Genomic DNA, 17,103 nt, shown 5'->3' on the forward strand with positions numbered 1-17,103 from the left:
TTACCAAGCACTGCTCAGACAGACGCTCAGGCATGTAGAAGGTTGAGTTCCAACGTGTTGCCACCTCCTGGATGAGTCCTCTGACTGGCACTCTACGGTCATGTTGAAGTTTCCTCAGATGTTTGCGGGCCTTAAAAGAATGGCTGAAATGTGTGCAGATTCTTTGGCAGGTGGTCAGTAACTTGCTGACTGTGTTTTCTTTTTTCAAGAAATCTTGAACAACAATGTTAATACTGTGCGCCAAACACGGCACTCTGAAATAGCCACCATCATTCATGGCCCTAACTATATTACTGTCATTATCCGTGGAAACATAACCAATCGTGCGCTTTCTTGGCTGCAGCCATTCAAAGACCTTACTGTTAAACTCCTCCAAAATGTTTACTGCAGTATGAGATTTCTCCATGGCAAACATTGCTGCTGTTGCATGTTTCAGACTAGCTTGAAAAATTGTGGCATTGTCCACACCCGCAGACATCTTTTCTCTAACTCCTGCAAAAGAGACCCATTTTGCAGTGATGCACATGTAATCAAGGGCTTGGCAACTGGTCCACATGTCTGTTGTCAGGTGGATAGTGTGAACAGCACTCTTCTGCAAAGCTGCCCCAATCACCTCCAGCACATCTTGATGTAGTGCTGGATCCGCAACTCTGGTAAAATAGAACCGGCTAGGAACCTTCCATTTAGGGCAGACTGTTGCCACAAATTCTAGAAAACCTACCCCTTCCACGAAAGAAAAAGGGAGAAGGTCCAGCGCTAACATTTTAGCCAGCATTGACGTGCCATTGGGTGGTTGCGTTCCAATGGCGCCTCCAACCAAAACATGCTTTTAATGGAGGTCTGGACCATTTTCATATGTGATGAGGATGCAGACCTCTTCAACCCAGTTAGGCTCATTGATGTACTTTTTCGCATTGGTGTCTCTACCAGATTACTGTGCCTCCTTGATGTTGTTGGGGTAGAGGAGGGTGTGGGCGCTACCACTGCAGTGCTGCTGCCAGGGGTTCTGTGTGTACCAGAAAAAATCTCTCTCGGTTGTTCACCTCCCCCCTGCACGATCAGCTCCTCTTCGTCATCAGATGCAATATCAATGTCTACATTTGGATTTGTACTTTTGGCTTTCCGGATGTTACTTAGGTGCGCCTCCCACTGGATAATGTGGTGTTTTTTTAGATGACCTCTCTGGCCTCCGGTACCATAGTTGGTACCAAGCTTACCCCGACTAACTACTTGTTTGCAAATCGAACAAATGACTAGGTTTTCCGCCTTTTTGCTAATACTAAAGAAGTCTCAAACTGGGGACTAGAGATTTCTGGTGGTGGTGGAGGTACTACTTTCGATGCCAGATGAAGTGGAGGATGGGCGTGGCTCAATGTGACTCTGTTGTGCACTTACAGCACCACTACTTAATGTAATGGAGGTCGAGCTGGATTGAGGTCCCTGCAGGCCCCTCTGACGAGAACATATGGCAGCTGTAGGTCGTGTTGGTGTAGTAGTTACCTGTGTTGGTGGTGGTACCAGTGCCACACCGCCCACATCCCGCTCAGCAGCAATTCGGGATAGGGTAAAAATGTCTGTCTGCTGCATGCCCGCTGGGGCTGGAGTGACGACTGTGATGACTGGGTCGTCATTGTCAGACTGTTCATCAGCAGCAGAATCCACCACTTCTACTTCTTGTTCTTCGTCATCACCCATAAGTGAAAGCCTTGCGGGAACCTTCCTTTTAGGCTTAGCTACCTTTTTCGGCTCATGGAGTGCCTCCCTCTCAGACTGCATTGGTGGGTTCCAATCAAGATCAAGATCATCAGAAGGAAGGGAGCATGAAGAAGAATTTGTACTAACCCTCCTTGACCTTTTTCTTGCCGGGGATCTGGAAGACAATGGATCATCAGGAGGAGTGGCTTGCTCGGATGATACCTCCGCTTGAATCTCGATTTCCTGATGTGCCCCTACTTCTGGAGGAACAAGCATTGTGGGCAGTTGTGCCTCTCCATGCGCCTCTCCATACACCTCTACTTGCACCTCTACTTGAGCCTCTACTTGCGCAACTCCTTGCACCTCTACTTGCGCCTCTACTTGCCCCACTCCGTTCGCCACTCCTTCGCCACTCCTTGCGCCACTACTTGCGCCACTCCTTGCACTTCTCCTTGTGCCACTCCTTGCGCCTCTTGCACCTCTCCTTGTGCCTCTCCTTGTTGCACCTGTGGTTGTCGTTGCGGCTGTGGTTGAGCACTCGTCAGATGAGTTACACCCTGCGTTGATTGGATACTAATTTCTTGCGATGAGACAACGCCACAATCACTGGTCGATGGTGATTGAGCAATTAAAGTGGCTGCCTCTGCGGCACTCATGGCCTTGGGCCTAACTTGGCGTGGTGGCACTAAGACCAATGAAGCTGAGGTGCTGCTCCCAGCTTTGTCACCGGTGGACACCACTGCTGCAGGCGTAGTTTTCTTTTCCCCAAAAAAGTGTCTGAGGGCACACCAGTCTCCTTGGTAAGTGGCTCCACTTGCTTCTTCTTCTCCTTCTTACTGGCAGTGGCACTGGCAACTTTCTTGGTAGAGGAGCCTCTTCCACCTTTCTTTGGGCCCATCTTCTTAAGATGTCAGAATAACAGCAGGCCGCAGTTGCACGATTTGCAGAGTTGTCTGTGGCCACACGTGACATCACGTGACGTTTTGCTGCACACACCGCAGCAGGACTTCTTCCTGGCACTGATGATGACCGATGAGGATGATTAGTGGCTCTCTTTGTGCACCTAAAAGCAAAGGAAGCCAGAGGAACATCAGTTAAATAAATGTTGCATACGTCGTGCTTCAATTAATATTTGCAACTAGGCATTTATTATTATTATATCACACCCAAAAAACGGAAAGACCAAAAATAAAAATTGCAATTATTTCTAATCAAAAAGGGATGTTTACATTGATAGAAGAGAGACCACACAGAGAGAGTTCTTTCATGCACCACTGAGTACCCCTGGGCATAATGGATGAAAGCAGGGCAGACTGGGTGCAGGCCTATGGCACAAAGCACACTGCCTGGCTTCAAAATGGCCCCTTGACCCCTACCATCATGGCTCTGCCTGGACCAGGCCTCAAAAGGGTCCCCACCCACATGGCCAGGACCCAACACCACCCCAAAAAATCGATAAACACGCAAAAAACACCACAATTCAATGCCATCAATTCCCTAAATTATGTTTAAAATATTCAAGAGACCTCCCACAGAAAGCCTTGGTCCATGCACCACTGATTACCCCTGAGCATAAACACAGAAACAGTTGTATCATGCACCCATGACTAACCCTGGGCCTCCTGGATACTGTGCCTACCCACACTATATATTTTTTAAAGTTGTGAAAAAGTTTAAAAATTGTAATTGCAGCAACTGCAATGCTCCAAACAAACAACACCAACTTACTTGTAAAATCTCAAATCCAAAAGTAATCCAAAAGTGATCCAAACAAAAAGCCCTCAAATACAAATATCCAGCAGCAGCCACAAAAAGTAATCCTTCAAGCTCCAGATCCAAATGAAAGTGACCAAGACATGGACAAAGCACTGGGAGGAGCCTGCCGGACAGATACAGGAAGACTCTGGGGCATTTCCTTCATTCCCCCCCCCCCCAAAAGAATTTGACCCATTGCACAAAAAAGTGCAGCCAAATGTCAATCGGAGGAGTTATTCTGATCCAAATCATCATTTTCAAAAGGTTTATGCTGCATGCGGTAGATTTCTTGTGCAGAATTGCAATTTTTGCAAGTTCGGGAAAGCGAGCTGTTGAAATCTTCCGCCGGAAGTCAGCTGTGTGTTGCATCTACATGTTCGCTATTGTTTACGCCTGCGATGCGTGATCACGGGCCCTTATGACATAGTCGCGTTCTCAAACTCCCGCAGTGCAAGATGGCGGGCCGCTATGACGTACTCACGGTTGAAAAATCTCACGCGATCACGCAGCCAGATCCAAAATGGCGCAGCACACGCAAACCGGGAGAAAAAACAACTCGGCAAACTCAGAATCACGGTAAGTCAACGCTGCGCGCGCGCCAAGATTGTATTTCTCAAGCGGGACCAAGAAAAAAAATCAACCAACTTGCGAATTGCAGATTTTTGGGCAAATTTCCACGATTTGCAGACCGTGAAATTGCCAAAAATCTGCAAATTCCACGAGCGGAATACATTTTCAGCCCACACTTAATAGGTATACATCATAGGTGCTGTCCTGCTGTTCTCCCTGGAAAGGTCCCTCTCCAAGTGTGTTGCATCTATTTGTGTACCCCACTATAGTGGTAGAGGCATTCTTGTGGTCTGACACCACGTGATGATCTTTGACTACCATTGTTTAAATTGACGTTGGTGTGTTATTTTATCCTAGGCTGAATGTACAACGTCCTGCATATGCCTTGTTTCTCTTAAAGGTTTCTTTCTTGTAATATTGCAGTCTTTCAGTGGGAGCTGTCATGGAGTAGGGCAGCCTTACCAAGAACAGAACATGTGGGATGTGCATTTGAAATCATGAGAGATTGATAGAGAGTGAGAGGTGTGGAAAGGACTTTTTGGTCTAGAAGTGAAGTGCTATGAGCAGTGGTGCACAAATGTGCACTGTGTTGTATACGAGAGATGAAGTATGTGATGCTATAGGCAGCGTTGTGCACAAATGTGCACTGTGTTGTACAATTAATCATTTCTTACTATTGGCTTTGACATGGCCTCATGTCATCCTGAATTCTGACTATTCCTGGCTTGAGATTTTTCTGCGCGCACAGACACGCTTGCAAATTGTTTGGGTTAATCAGGTTCAAGGATTGTTTTTGTGAGGGATTGTTTAATGTACCCTGGAAGGCTTCCCTGTGCTTCATTAAGATAGAGGCTGGAACAAGCGAGAATGTAGAGGGGCCATGGGAACTCCTACCTGCCATGGACTGATTGCTTGGAAGCTGACCAATCCTAGTAATAATTTTCCTTTTGCGGGGAGGAAGACTCTCGAATCTTCTAGTATGTGTTTTGAGACTATAAAGCTGAGGTTTGTTGACAGCTGAGTTGGGAGCTCACTTACAGAGTAGACGTACTGCTGACAACCTGAGTCCCAGGCGAGAGTCCAAGCCAGCTGTGAAAGGGCCCCTCTAGCGTGAATTGGCAGGTGAGGTGACTTGTTTCTGACTAGTGCCATTGTGATGCGTGGTTCCAGTGGCTGTGGTCATCTGAGGTGTTTGAGTTTTGATTATTGCCATTGTGATATGTGGCCAGTGGCTTTTATTATTTGAGGTGTTTTCTTTGTGATTCAGTGTATATATCTTTCTGATCTCTTGCAGAACGTCCAATATATTCACTTGAGTCTTGTCTCATATTATTTGCTGCTTGTTTATTCATTAATATTATTCAGGCATTTAACTGTTGCATTTACCAAGTGTGTTATTATTGCTTGAATATACATATACATCTCTATGTGTATTTGAATATGATTCATTTGGCATCTGGGAAAGCCTTTCTGTTAGATAGCATTGTATAAATAAAAATACCAAGGCTTATTCTATAAAGAAAGTCTTTGTGGTGTTGGTGCAGAGCTCAGAAACTAAGCGACTTGCTCTGCCGCCATATTGGCCACGTCCCCAAGTCTTATCTTTTCTGAACACTTTCTTCAGAAACTCGCTCCACCTCATGTAGAAGAATTGTGCCTGTTTGTGCCATATGTGTCTCATACTACACAACAGCCACTTCACCTTAAAACAGAATATGGAGAAGGTATTGTACATTCTGACTGAATCATGGATTTTCAGAGAGAAGTCTTGTGTCAGTACTCTGCTGCCAGCATTTTGATAGTTGGTCATCATAGCGACCTTCTTTAGCAATTGGAAATAGTTAAGGAAGACAACAAGCTTCGAAGTTTTTCTCCTTTGCTTGATGCGTTTGATACACTTTAAAAGCAAGACCCTTAACATCTTCTGAATGCCAAGGATGTAAACAATAGTATTAATGGATATATTATTCTTCCTCAAAAACTAACTTTTCAGGTTGCCCATTTTGTTCAAACTTGTTAACTTGCATACCAACTAGATACAATTGATCATGTATGGTGATGACTTTGAAGTACTTCAATTTAAAGTAACAAAGAGCTTTCTAAGTTTTTTCTAAACTGACAAGTGACTACAAAATTTTCATGTCTCTTACTGGTACATCGTAGCAAATGAGATTTTGGACTTTTACTGTGAGTGAGTCTCACTACCTGAGTCTCACTCACAGTAAATTAATGGTGACTGGACTGAGCGTGCTAACGGACAGTGTATGTCATTTATACTAAGGTTGCTGCTGCACAGCTAGGGTAAGAGACTCTTGGCTGATTAAACGTGAACATGTGTGCACACGAGTGTGCACATGTGTGCAGACTGCAAACGTGAGACTACCACCTTGTTCAACCTAGTACTGTTGCACAGGTAGCCTTTCACTGAAAGGACTCTTCGGAGAATGGTGCTAACTTAGGGTAGGCCTTAAAATATGAGTGGATATTAATAGTGTAGGTCTGTAGTGCTTACTGAAGGTCTGAGGTGCTAATGCTGTGCATACATTATAGGTGAAATCTGCACTAAACTCTAGTTTCACAGTACTCAGGCCTACAGGGTCAAACAAGTACCAAATCAGGGTAAAACATGCCCCATGAGTATGAATTTCCAGTCCCCAATATTCCATTTACACACTTTATGGCACTTTGGATTTGACATATGTCATTGGCTCAACTCAGAACCAGATTCCAGGCCTTTGTTCCCCTGCTAGGCCACGTTAATTGCTCTCCTCTTCAGCAGAGGGATCAAACTCCTCCACACACAATAGGGCAATTAGCATAATTTTGCTGGTTCCTGGAAAAGTAAGAGGTGGGATGAAACTCTGCATCTGATAATTAGCTTTTCACACTGCAGCTGGGCTGGGACAGCACAGTGGAACAAAATAGGAGCACCTTTCCTCTGGAGCCAATACAGGAAGGGTTCTCTTTTTAAGTTTTGGTAGGAATAGATCAGGTAGAAGTGTCATCAGATGGCAGAGCTGAAGTACTGAGAGAATTTCTTTCCACAAAAAAATTCAAAGCTTCATATTAGGTAGTCCCAGGGGTACCTGGCTCCTACAAAACCTTTTACCGTACCTTAAAACCCCTGCACAGGGAGAGGTAGACGAGAAGGCACTGGACCAAGAAGAGACAATTTTAATATTGGCAACAGTGATTTTGTGCCAGGAACAAGTAACCCTTTATATGAAGTTGAGACTAAAGCATCAGAAATGAAGCATGTATGTCTTATAACTTGTACTTCCGTGGCATGGTAGAATAACCAGCTGCGTGTTCACCCCGCCATGATCCACCATTGATCCTTTAGTATTGAGACTAATCCCTCTCATGCGTGGGCTCAAAGAAAACAAGATATAAATTCATTTAAATGGATACTGTAAAGGAGAGCACCATGGTTATACTGTAAAATTACAAGTTTTGTTTCGACAAATTATTTATTATTAGTAATGACAATGGCATATTCACACCTTCCCTCTCACTTTAATCTGACCTGTCAGACAAGTACAATAAGTAATTCATTCTTCATATACAGATTTTCACTAAGGGTTACTAGCTGGTGTGATGTCTAGGTGCATAATATCAGTGATCCCACCTCTTCACTAACAAACTTAATTCCAAAGGCATGCAACAAAATAAATGAAGAAACAACCCTTATTGTACTTCTTTTTAAAGCCAGCATAATGTATTCAAATCTTAAAACATAATGAAACTATTTAATTCATAAGAGTAGTTAAGATAGCCATGCCTAACCTTTTTTTGTTTAGCAACATACTTTTACCATGCTAAACACAAGTATATCACAACTGTTTCTTTTTAAAGCAGTGACCACTGAAAAAGTATTCCTAGAAAAAGATCATGATATTGGATGCAGTCTATTGCATGACAAAAATTGCAACCTCTAAATCGATCAACCACTTTTTTGCATGGCAAGCCAAGGTAAATTAATCTATAGATAAGAACACCCAACATTTACCAATCCTGTGATGTAATGGTGGGCATTGTAAACAATGCAATAATTTTTTGCCAACCACTATCTATTGGCATAAAACCCAAAGAGGTAATTAATTTGGGAGTAGATGATCGTACCGCTTTTTTTATATATATGCCCTGCAGTGGCAATTAATGCCCCCACAGGACTGTGGATGAACTCTACCAGCTACACTGCAAATAATTTATTGTTCAGTCCAAAATGTTCACCCAGACACAGGCATATGTTGCATATCCAATGCACATTACACCACTGCAAAGTACATTTTCAATACTGTGCACCTCTGCAAGGTAGCATGTTTTGCCGACATAACTCACAATTATATTCTAAAAGATTGTGATAATCCCCTAAATATTTTTACATAAATGATTAGATTAGCACACTACTGGATATTGCACTGATTCGTTTTTTTTGGTAATGCCAACACTTGCCACTAGCCCCTTCTTTAAAATAAATTAAAACAAATTGTGTTTATCGTAGGAAGGGAAATAATAATGGGGTAATGTCTCCCCTGTGCGGTTGGTTTATGATAGAGACATTTAAAAATAAATGTATAAAAAGTATAAATAATGTTATTAGCAGTATAACAATTGACAAAAAGTACAACAGTTCAAGTAGAAATGAAATTTCTACATACACTTTCGTCTCATCGAGGAGGACGTTAAACATCAGTTCTTCCTGCTCCCCAGGCTTGAAGGTAAATGCCTTTGAAATTAGCCTGTAAAAATGAATGCAAGACATAAAGCTGAATGTGTGATAGAGATATGCCAAGGTTTGATTTAGGGAAAAGCATTCTATTTGACATCATTATTTTAATGTACTTGACCTAAGGCTTCATAAACACTAGTGGTGATTATTTGAAACCACTGTACACCTTACTTGTATAACACCAATGTCAGATCCTTTAGTGAGTGTCAGGGAATTACCAAAATTATATTTTGTGCCTGAACATGGTAACAAAAAGATTTGGATCTAGTGATAGAATATTAGGAATTTCTCAATATTGTTAGTCTTTTCATAATTATTTTAACAACACCCCCACAGTCACTTTAGAATTGCATTACCTGATAATGTTTTTGATAGTAAAGATAGTACACTGCATATCACATTTTAAAAAACAGAAGGAGATCAGAACTTTCAACAAGATATTAAAAGCTTTGGTTTTTGCGACCCAAGGGTAAAACTCTTCATCCAATGTTCAAAAAACAAAAGCAAAGTGTATTTTGAAAAAAGTATTTTAGATAGTAAATCTATAAAAAATCTGCAACAAATATTTTTTATTTTTTATTTTAAGTTTGAGTGTATTGCGATCAAAAACAGGAACAAAAATGAAGAAAACAGGTAATGATACAGTTTTACAAAAAATATGATAAAACGTAATTGGCAAAAAACTGTCCAAAGTATAAAGAGACATAGAAGAAAATCAGTCAAAATTTACAATGAGAAAGTAGCATTGTAAGCATAACCATAACAAAAGATAAAAAATAAACATCATTTTGTTAAAAGATAAAACATTAAGTAAATAAAGTAGTGATAAAAAGGCAATGGGAGGAATTCAAGGTGGTTTGCGTACATCATCAGAATGAGATTTGGAGAAGTAGGACGGGGAAGTGATTAATGTTAAATAATTAGTTAAAGGTAACCAAAGGCAATCCCTTTTGATTGCTAAGGAGATGGGAGTAACATAATTAGTGTCTAGTCGATGGAGAAAACAAACCGTGTTCCACCAAGAGTGAAAGGTCACACTTTTCGCATCTTTCCAGTTAGAGGTGATGAGGTGAAATGCAATAGCAATTAATAGATCAAGAAGTTTATATTGTTGTGAAGATTGGGGCCAAAGAGGGGAGAGAGTACCTAGGAAAACATGAGTGATGGAGAAGGGAATCTGAACATGGAAAATTAGTTGAATTTGGGACCAAACGTGATACCAAAACTGGGAAATAGGGGGACATTCAAAAAGCATGTTTTTTAAATCAGCAGAAGGGTGTGCGCAAGACCAGCAGGTGGAAGGGGTGTCTGGTGAGAAGGTAGCCAAAATTAATGGATTAAATAAAATCCGATTAGAAATGAAAAAAACGGTTTGGGTGGTATTGACAGCTTTAGAGGTCTTATGAATCTTAAACCAAATATTTTATTTAATATACTCTACTGTATTACCCAGTCAACAAATAGTTACTTATCTTAAATGATAGTTGACCTCACAAGCATACTCTCTAAATTTACAGAATCTATATAACTCCTCCATTTACGACAGCTCTGGAAAACCGGACAGATCTTAAACAATTATTACATTATAATGCATAGCCATTATATCTCCTTAACAGGTTCACGGTTATTCATGGCATTTGTAATTCTATAAACAATCTGGTTGCCAGAAGTGCGCCCAAAAAACTATACAATGATGGGTGGGGATTGGGTTAGCTACCCGCGGGGTGTTGGGTGCAGGGCCTGGCCATAGGCCACTGTAGTGTAGTTCCTAGTTTCCCACTAGGCCCTGCGCATTGGAATAACATAAACAGTAGTATCGACGTGGAACTGCGGATATTCCAGGCCTCCACTGACTATGCTAAACTTAATTGGGTTGTGTTACCAACTAGCTCAGAGGTCACTGGAAACTTTCTTCTCTGCATAGGAAGTGATCAGCTTCCTTGGCACAGACAAGAAGGGATTCAGTTTTCCAACAACCGTGCAACATGACAACTTTGCTCCTCAGATCAAGAGTCAATCTCTAGGGTCGTGTGAAACAATAGACATGTATTTCACTCAGTCAGTCTAGTGCAGTTTACTTTCACGAGATGTAGAGAATAGAGAGACGGGCGTGTATCAATAAAGGGTTAACATTTATTGAACAGTCTTTCTTCTCGTACAAGAGAAATGTATTGCCACAATTGCAATAATTGTTATTATAAAAAGTACGTACAGTAAGATAAGTATTGCGAAATAGAACTGTAAAGGCATTGATATGGTTTCTTAGCCATACAATGGTTTAAAAGTAATAAAACATATATACAGTCATATATACATTAGGCTAACATACTCAACTGGTGCTTCTAACTAAGCCTACCCCAGTGTGCCTGACCTAAGCCTAACACGTGGAAGGGGAGCAAGTAAGTAGCTTTAAGTTAAGTTGGTTTTGCCATGGCTTGTTTCAAGAATTCTCGTCTAAGGGTTTAGTCAACACCATACCTCTGAATAGAATGATGGAGGATTGGTATCTCCTTCAGGGGTCTCTCTCGATATCGCAGTCACCCGCGAGGGTAAACCGGAAGCGCCGGGACTGGATTTCTCTGCACGAGAAAGGCAGCGGCTCTCTTCAGCGCGTCGAGGAAGGAGGGGGGACAGCGTCCGCGGGCAGCTGGAATCTGCTGGATGTCTTCGCAGAGGACGACTGTTCAGCTCCTTAAGCGTACTGCACCATAGTTCGCGCTGTAGCAGCGATAATGGTAATCAGCAGCTTCACCACCACAGGATAGCAGGCTGCAGCGACAGAGTGCTAGATTTACCAATACAGGGTCATGCAGGCAGCTGGCATCAGCAACAGGCAACGAACTCGCTTAAGGCAACGTTGGTAATATTTATACCTGACAGGTGCCGGGTTTGACGCAAGTTTGCTGGACATAAGACGTCAATTAAAGATGTCACTAGGAAGTGACAGTTATCAGTTGCTCATTAGAGTTCCATTACTAATCAAAACATAGCAAGCGGGGATTTCCAGGTTTGCTAAGTTTTTATCTTGTTGAAGAACTCGGAGTGTTATCTAGGAATATCAGATAGTGACTGCTGCTCTGTCATTGCACTAATTGGTCGCAAAGGAAGTAGCAGAGAGTCATGCTGGAATGTGGCTCTGTTCGTGTGAGGCCAGAGATGACTTTTCAGAAAATCGCACTTGAACGGTTATGCCAATATAGGGAATAAATGGATTTATAGCCGAATAGGGGCATAAGGTCACAGTATCGATCAGGAACCTAGATAAGCACGCAAAACCCACTCCACGTTTTCATGTCCATCAAAATTACTAAAACTAAGCAATAAGATGCATGTGTAACATTGCCCACCCCAAAATACATAAATGCATTCGAAATAGGCGTACTTGTAATACATGGAATTTAGGTACTGTATGTTTTTTAAAGCATATTAATCATTCAAAAAATTATTGCATATGAAATCAATGAACGATTATGCAAAAGGAATTACACATGAAGTATCTCTGACAGAAGAAAGGCGAGATAAATCATCACATAAAAATGCATTGTAATAACATGTGTGCTAGAGGCTGGTGTTATGATGTTATGTCTCTAGATGTGTTTAGAAATAGAAGTGTGAAGATTCTGTTCTCTAAGAATAGTTTTTACGTTAAGCAAAGAATTGTTCGTGCCAAAAAAGGTCAATATTAGAAAAATTGTCCAATTCAAAGAAAATAGATTTTCCAAAGCTCCTGGCAGTTTTTGTTGATCAAAACTGAAGGCCGAATTCAGAGTTCATGGGAACGCTGTGTGTCGGAAAGCTTCTCAAAAAGTTATTGTTTCTCTGTGGGTGAGAACATCGTATCAGACAGGCTCTCAAAGAATTGGTCTACAAAATCAGGTGATAGTTCAACCAAATTAGATAGCGCTGTAACTTGGCAGGTGTGAGAATGATTGCTGTCATCGAAGGCAGGACCAGCAATGCTCACAGAACGTTGTACCTGGATGATGTTGCTTTTGTCACTCGCTCCACTGTTACCACTTGGCTGTAGTACAGGAGTCTCCACAAATGCCGTCATCAGGATTGGTAGCCGCTGGGGACAACACAATGCGTGAGCCGTTATTGGACTGAGCAAAGTATCGACGTCCATTGGTACTGCTGATGGAAGTGAAAGACAGATGTCCAACACTTATTCATCGCCGCAAAGCATACACCGTAGCACAGGTAAAATGCAATTTTGCCATATCGGTCTGAATGAAAGGAACCAGGTCATGTTTAGATCTCTCAGCCTGGCCAATCCGAGGACGTTAGTTATCCTGTCCCTGTAGCGCATTGCTAGGATTGTCTCTTCCATTCCCATGGGAGCTATGTCTGAGCCGAGGCTTGCCATAACATAGCAGGAGGGTCAAAAATAGAATCCCTGCGATGAGTCCCAAAAATAGTGGTATGCCGCCAAAAATGGAGTGCACAAAATTAGGAAAGATTCCCAAAATTGCCTGGAAGGGTGTTAGCAGTCCCGTAAAGACTGTCTTAAATATGCCTGGGATGCTTGTTGCACTAGACATGTTAAGGAGTTGGCTGAACATTTCTACGAAATGCACGGGGCAATTTGTTGATAAAAGGTCATGAACCTCAGTAGCCGTCCTTGCGACTAGAAGATCATACGTCTCTTTAGATGACGTTATAGGCACGGTTGTCTGTAAAAGTACAGATTTCATTTTGCTTAATGTATCAATTCGTATAGAATAGAGATTCAGACGAGGCCAGATGGGAGTCACTATGTCTGGAGGCCCGTGCGGAAAGACAAGTGTTGCTTAATTTCAGCCAGTGTGGATGTAGTTAGCCATTCTAGGCAGAGTTTCCCTACACTGTATGTTGTTATAATCCCTGGATGTTGTCTCTGGGAGTATCTAGAGTCTAATCTGGTCATTTTTAACCCCTGTGTTTTATTCAGGAATCTATCCTGACAGCTATTTGTGTCTGTAGGCAAGATTAACCACTTTTTCCAATCAGGATGTGTTCTGTTGAAATGTAAAATTTGTGACACGTCTAACTCAATATCAGCGGTTGCATTTTCAGGTATTGGCTTTGGTATAGACGGTGTTTTAAGGTTTTTGATCTTAGCTAGGCCAAGACAAGATGTTTGGTGTATTGTGTCGTTTAAAAATAACATTTGTTCAGGTATCATGCAGGTTCTAAATAGTGCTTCTATGCCTTGCACCTGCCAATCTTTTGTACCCCAAATTGTTTTCGTTTCAATATTATTTTTCCAATAATCAAAACCAAATGTCATCATTTTGTCATAAAATGCTTCTGAATATATCAATTTAGAGTTTGTCAGCATTGTTTTCATTCCTGTTTTATCTAACAGTTTGTAATAAAACGTTTCTGCATCACTGGTGTTAAACCCTGAGAAGTATTTGAATTTCTCAAAAAATGCTTTAGAACTGCTTTTAGGTGGTGTAGCACAATGTTCCCATTGATTATACATAAAAACATCTCTAGGCTGTGCAGATTTATGCAAGTAATGATCCCCATAGTGGGTGTAACAGAATAACTGCTCATAACTAGATGAACCTTGTAAATAATCATGATCTGTGAATCTAGCTGACATTACTAAATCAGACATCATGTCATTAATACTGTTAAAGTCCCAATCATCAGAGAATGTACTAGGTGTCACAAAGTCACTTAAGGAAACCTTTAGTTGATGAGGATACTTCAGGATTTCGACCGGACCATAGATCTCATAGTCTGTTTTCTCCCATACTACCCCACCAGGTATTGGAATTGCTGTGACATTTACTGTTGACAGTTCTCTTTTCTTCACGTGGGATGATCTGTGTGGTTTCAGGACTAGGTTGATGTTCTGACTTGCTGTGTCCATTGTAATATATTTTCCTTCAATGAATTTTCCCAAACACAGTACCATGATGAGCCAAAGCAGGAGGAAAAATACACCTAGACCGAACCAGAACTCTAGCCAAGGGGAAATAAGGTAGATTTCCTTCAGTTGATGAAAGAGTTCCGTTGCTTTTTCTTTAAAAGACTTTTTTGTTTCTGGCATCACTTCGGGGTCATTTAAATCTTCAGAGAAGTTGTCGAAGTTGATGAAATAACCAGAGGCAGTTCTGTCAATTGATGGGATTGTTCTTTCAATCTGTCTTTCGGTAGCACTTTCTGATGCCACATCATTGTAGACTGGTGTTGTTTCTTGACGAACTGTTTCAATCTGTGTTTCAAGAGGCACGAGTTCCATGGCATTATTGCATAGTCCTTCATTGTGCACTGCAGGCTGATCGAATGTGATTAGTCTTTCAGTTTGAACCTCTTGGATTGTTGCAAGTTTGGGTATTCTGTTGTTTCTTGGGAGTCCACTGGGCCTACTGTTGATTATAGGCCACATGCTTGTGGTTTTACCAGATCGATAGACACGACTCTGTTCTCCTTTTTACCAGCAAGGGGCGGTAGCACAACTGATCTTGTTCCGGTGACTGCCAAGACAGGTACTGCTTTTCTGTAAGAAGGCCCAAATTCCTTCTTAACCGCGATCTTTTCTCTGACTAGATCCCCAATCTTTGGAATCCAGACAGGCCTTGCTGGGGCTGTTGCGGGTGGTGCCTCGTCAGTGGTACTTGGCTGTTGCTTTAACTTTATGTTGCTTAATGATTTTCTTGTTTCATTCAGTTCCTGTAAAACAGCCAAACGGTCTTTTACATCAAAGTGCGTTGTTTCTTCTTGTACCACTGACATCTGACTATCGAGGTCCTGAACGCGCATTCTAATTCCGAACAATAGTTCGTATGGGCTGAAACCTTTAGAGAATTTCTTGGCATGTTGTTAAGACTAGTCTGGACACTTATTAAATGTTTGACCCACCCAGCGCCTGAACCTAATACCTTCGCTGTTATAGATTGCTTTATGTCACGGTTTTTTCTTTCTACCACACTATTCCCTTCTGGGTGCGACGGACAAGAATACCGCAACCCAATTCCCATGCTGGCCATGGCCTCCTTATAGGCTCGAGAGCTGAAAGCAGGACCCTGATCAGAATGGAACGTGGTAATTGCGTATGTGCCGATATTGACTCGCAAATCTTTTATAACCGTTCTAGCGTCAGCCGAGCGCTGGAGGCCTCATTTTTTAAGTGCTTTTCGTCTTAATGGTGTACACTGGGACGCGCTTCTCTTCTTTGATTGCGCAGATAGACCGCCTTATGCTGTCTAGAAGGGATCCTGAAACTACACTGGCCTGTTCATTTCTGCAATCTCGGTTGCAGTTTTCACAATTTTGAGCAAAACATTGAATATCTATACTCATTCCTGGCCACCAGTACTCTGATTGTAATTCTTTCAGAGAGGCTTTGATTGTTTGGTGTCTCAGACCCAACCCCATGTGTGCTTCCAGTAAGAGGAAGCCCCTCCTGCTCCTGTTTGGAATTACTCTGTCCCCCACTCCAGGGATTCGAGCAAAAGGAACGGAGTTTGCATCGATTATGTATGCATAATTGAGTGGATAGTTTACGGGTAGTGCTGCACAGTCGCCTTTTACGGTCGTTTTTACTGCCAGCATGGTTTCCCCGTCTATGTATTTATCTGTACGCTTTTCTGTGGCTACGGAAGCCGGTTTAGTTGCTTCCGTTTTGGCTGTATTAGCCAATGAATTCCCTGCAACGTGAACGCCATCACGTTGAAGACTCTGTGCGTGAATCACGTGAGTCTTTTGTAGTTCTTTGTGTAAAAGAGCTACCTCGTTCCAGAGCAATTTATGCTTTATTGTGGCACCTGTGTCATCTTTGTAGTCGTTTTCGATCCAACTCTGCAGTTTATTGTTGTAAGAGTTGACGCAAAAATGAGAATCGCACACTATTAGTGTGGGGAATTCGCGATCGGTATTTTCTAGCGCCATCTTAAATGCTACTAATTCAGCTCGTTGAGCCGAGCAATCTCCTAGAGATTGTGTTTTAGTGACCAATGGTCTAAATTTTCCTTTGTGCCAGCGACCTTTAACAATCGCGCACGCAGCACTGTAAGCTTGCTTACCCCCAACTGCGGGTTGTGCTGATCCGTCAGTATATATAATACTTCCGTATTCTTCGAGAGGCAGGATTTCAATTGGCAGAGGACATTCGTATTCATATTGTAAAAATTCCTGTGTTTTTAAGTTAGGATCAAATTCGTAAACTACGTCTGTTGCAGCAAGAGAATTAACCCACTGAATCCATCTCGGATGCAAAGCTTTAGCATTAGGAATGCTTGCTTTAGTTACCGCTTCTAAAGCCGGTATGGGTGTTACGATTATTATTCGTTTACCTAGTGCTAGGGGCCTTTCTTTCGCTACAGCAGTCTGAACCGCAGTTAGAATTTTCTCCGTTG

General features: G+C 42.0%; 1 protein-coding gene across 1 annotated transcript in view; it reads right to left on the reverse strand.

Moving 5' to 3' along the window:
• LOC147751412 (transient receptor potential cation channel subfamily A member 1-like) overlaps window positions 1-17,103 on the reverse strand; it is a 978,460-nt gene that overhangs the window by 202,827 nt on the left and 758,530 nt on the right. The window contains exon 9 of the mRNA XM_086938479.1: window positions 8,682-8,762. Within this exon, the coding sequence (XP_086794605.1) occupies window positions 8,682-8,762 (81 nt within the window). The remainder of the gene's footprint in view (window positions 1-8,681; window positions 8,763-17,103) is intronic.

Source organism: Lissotriton vulgaris, chromosome 1_1 (genome assembly GCF_964263255.1).
Source record: "Lissotriton vulgaris chromosome 1_1, aLisVul1.2, whole genome shotgun sequence".
Classification (NCBI taxonomy): Eukaryota; Metazoa; Chordata; class Amphibia; order Caudata; family Salamandridae; genus Lissotriton; species Lissotriton vulgaris.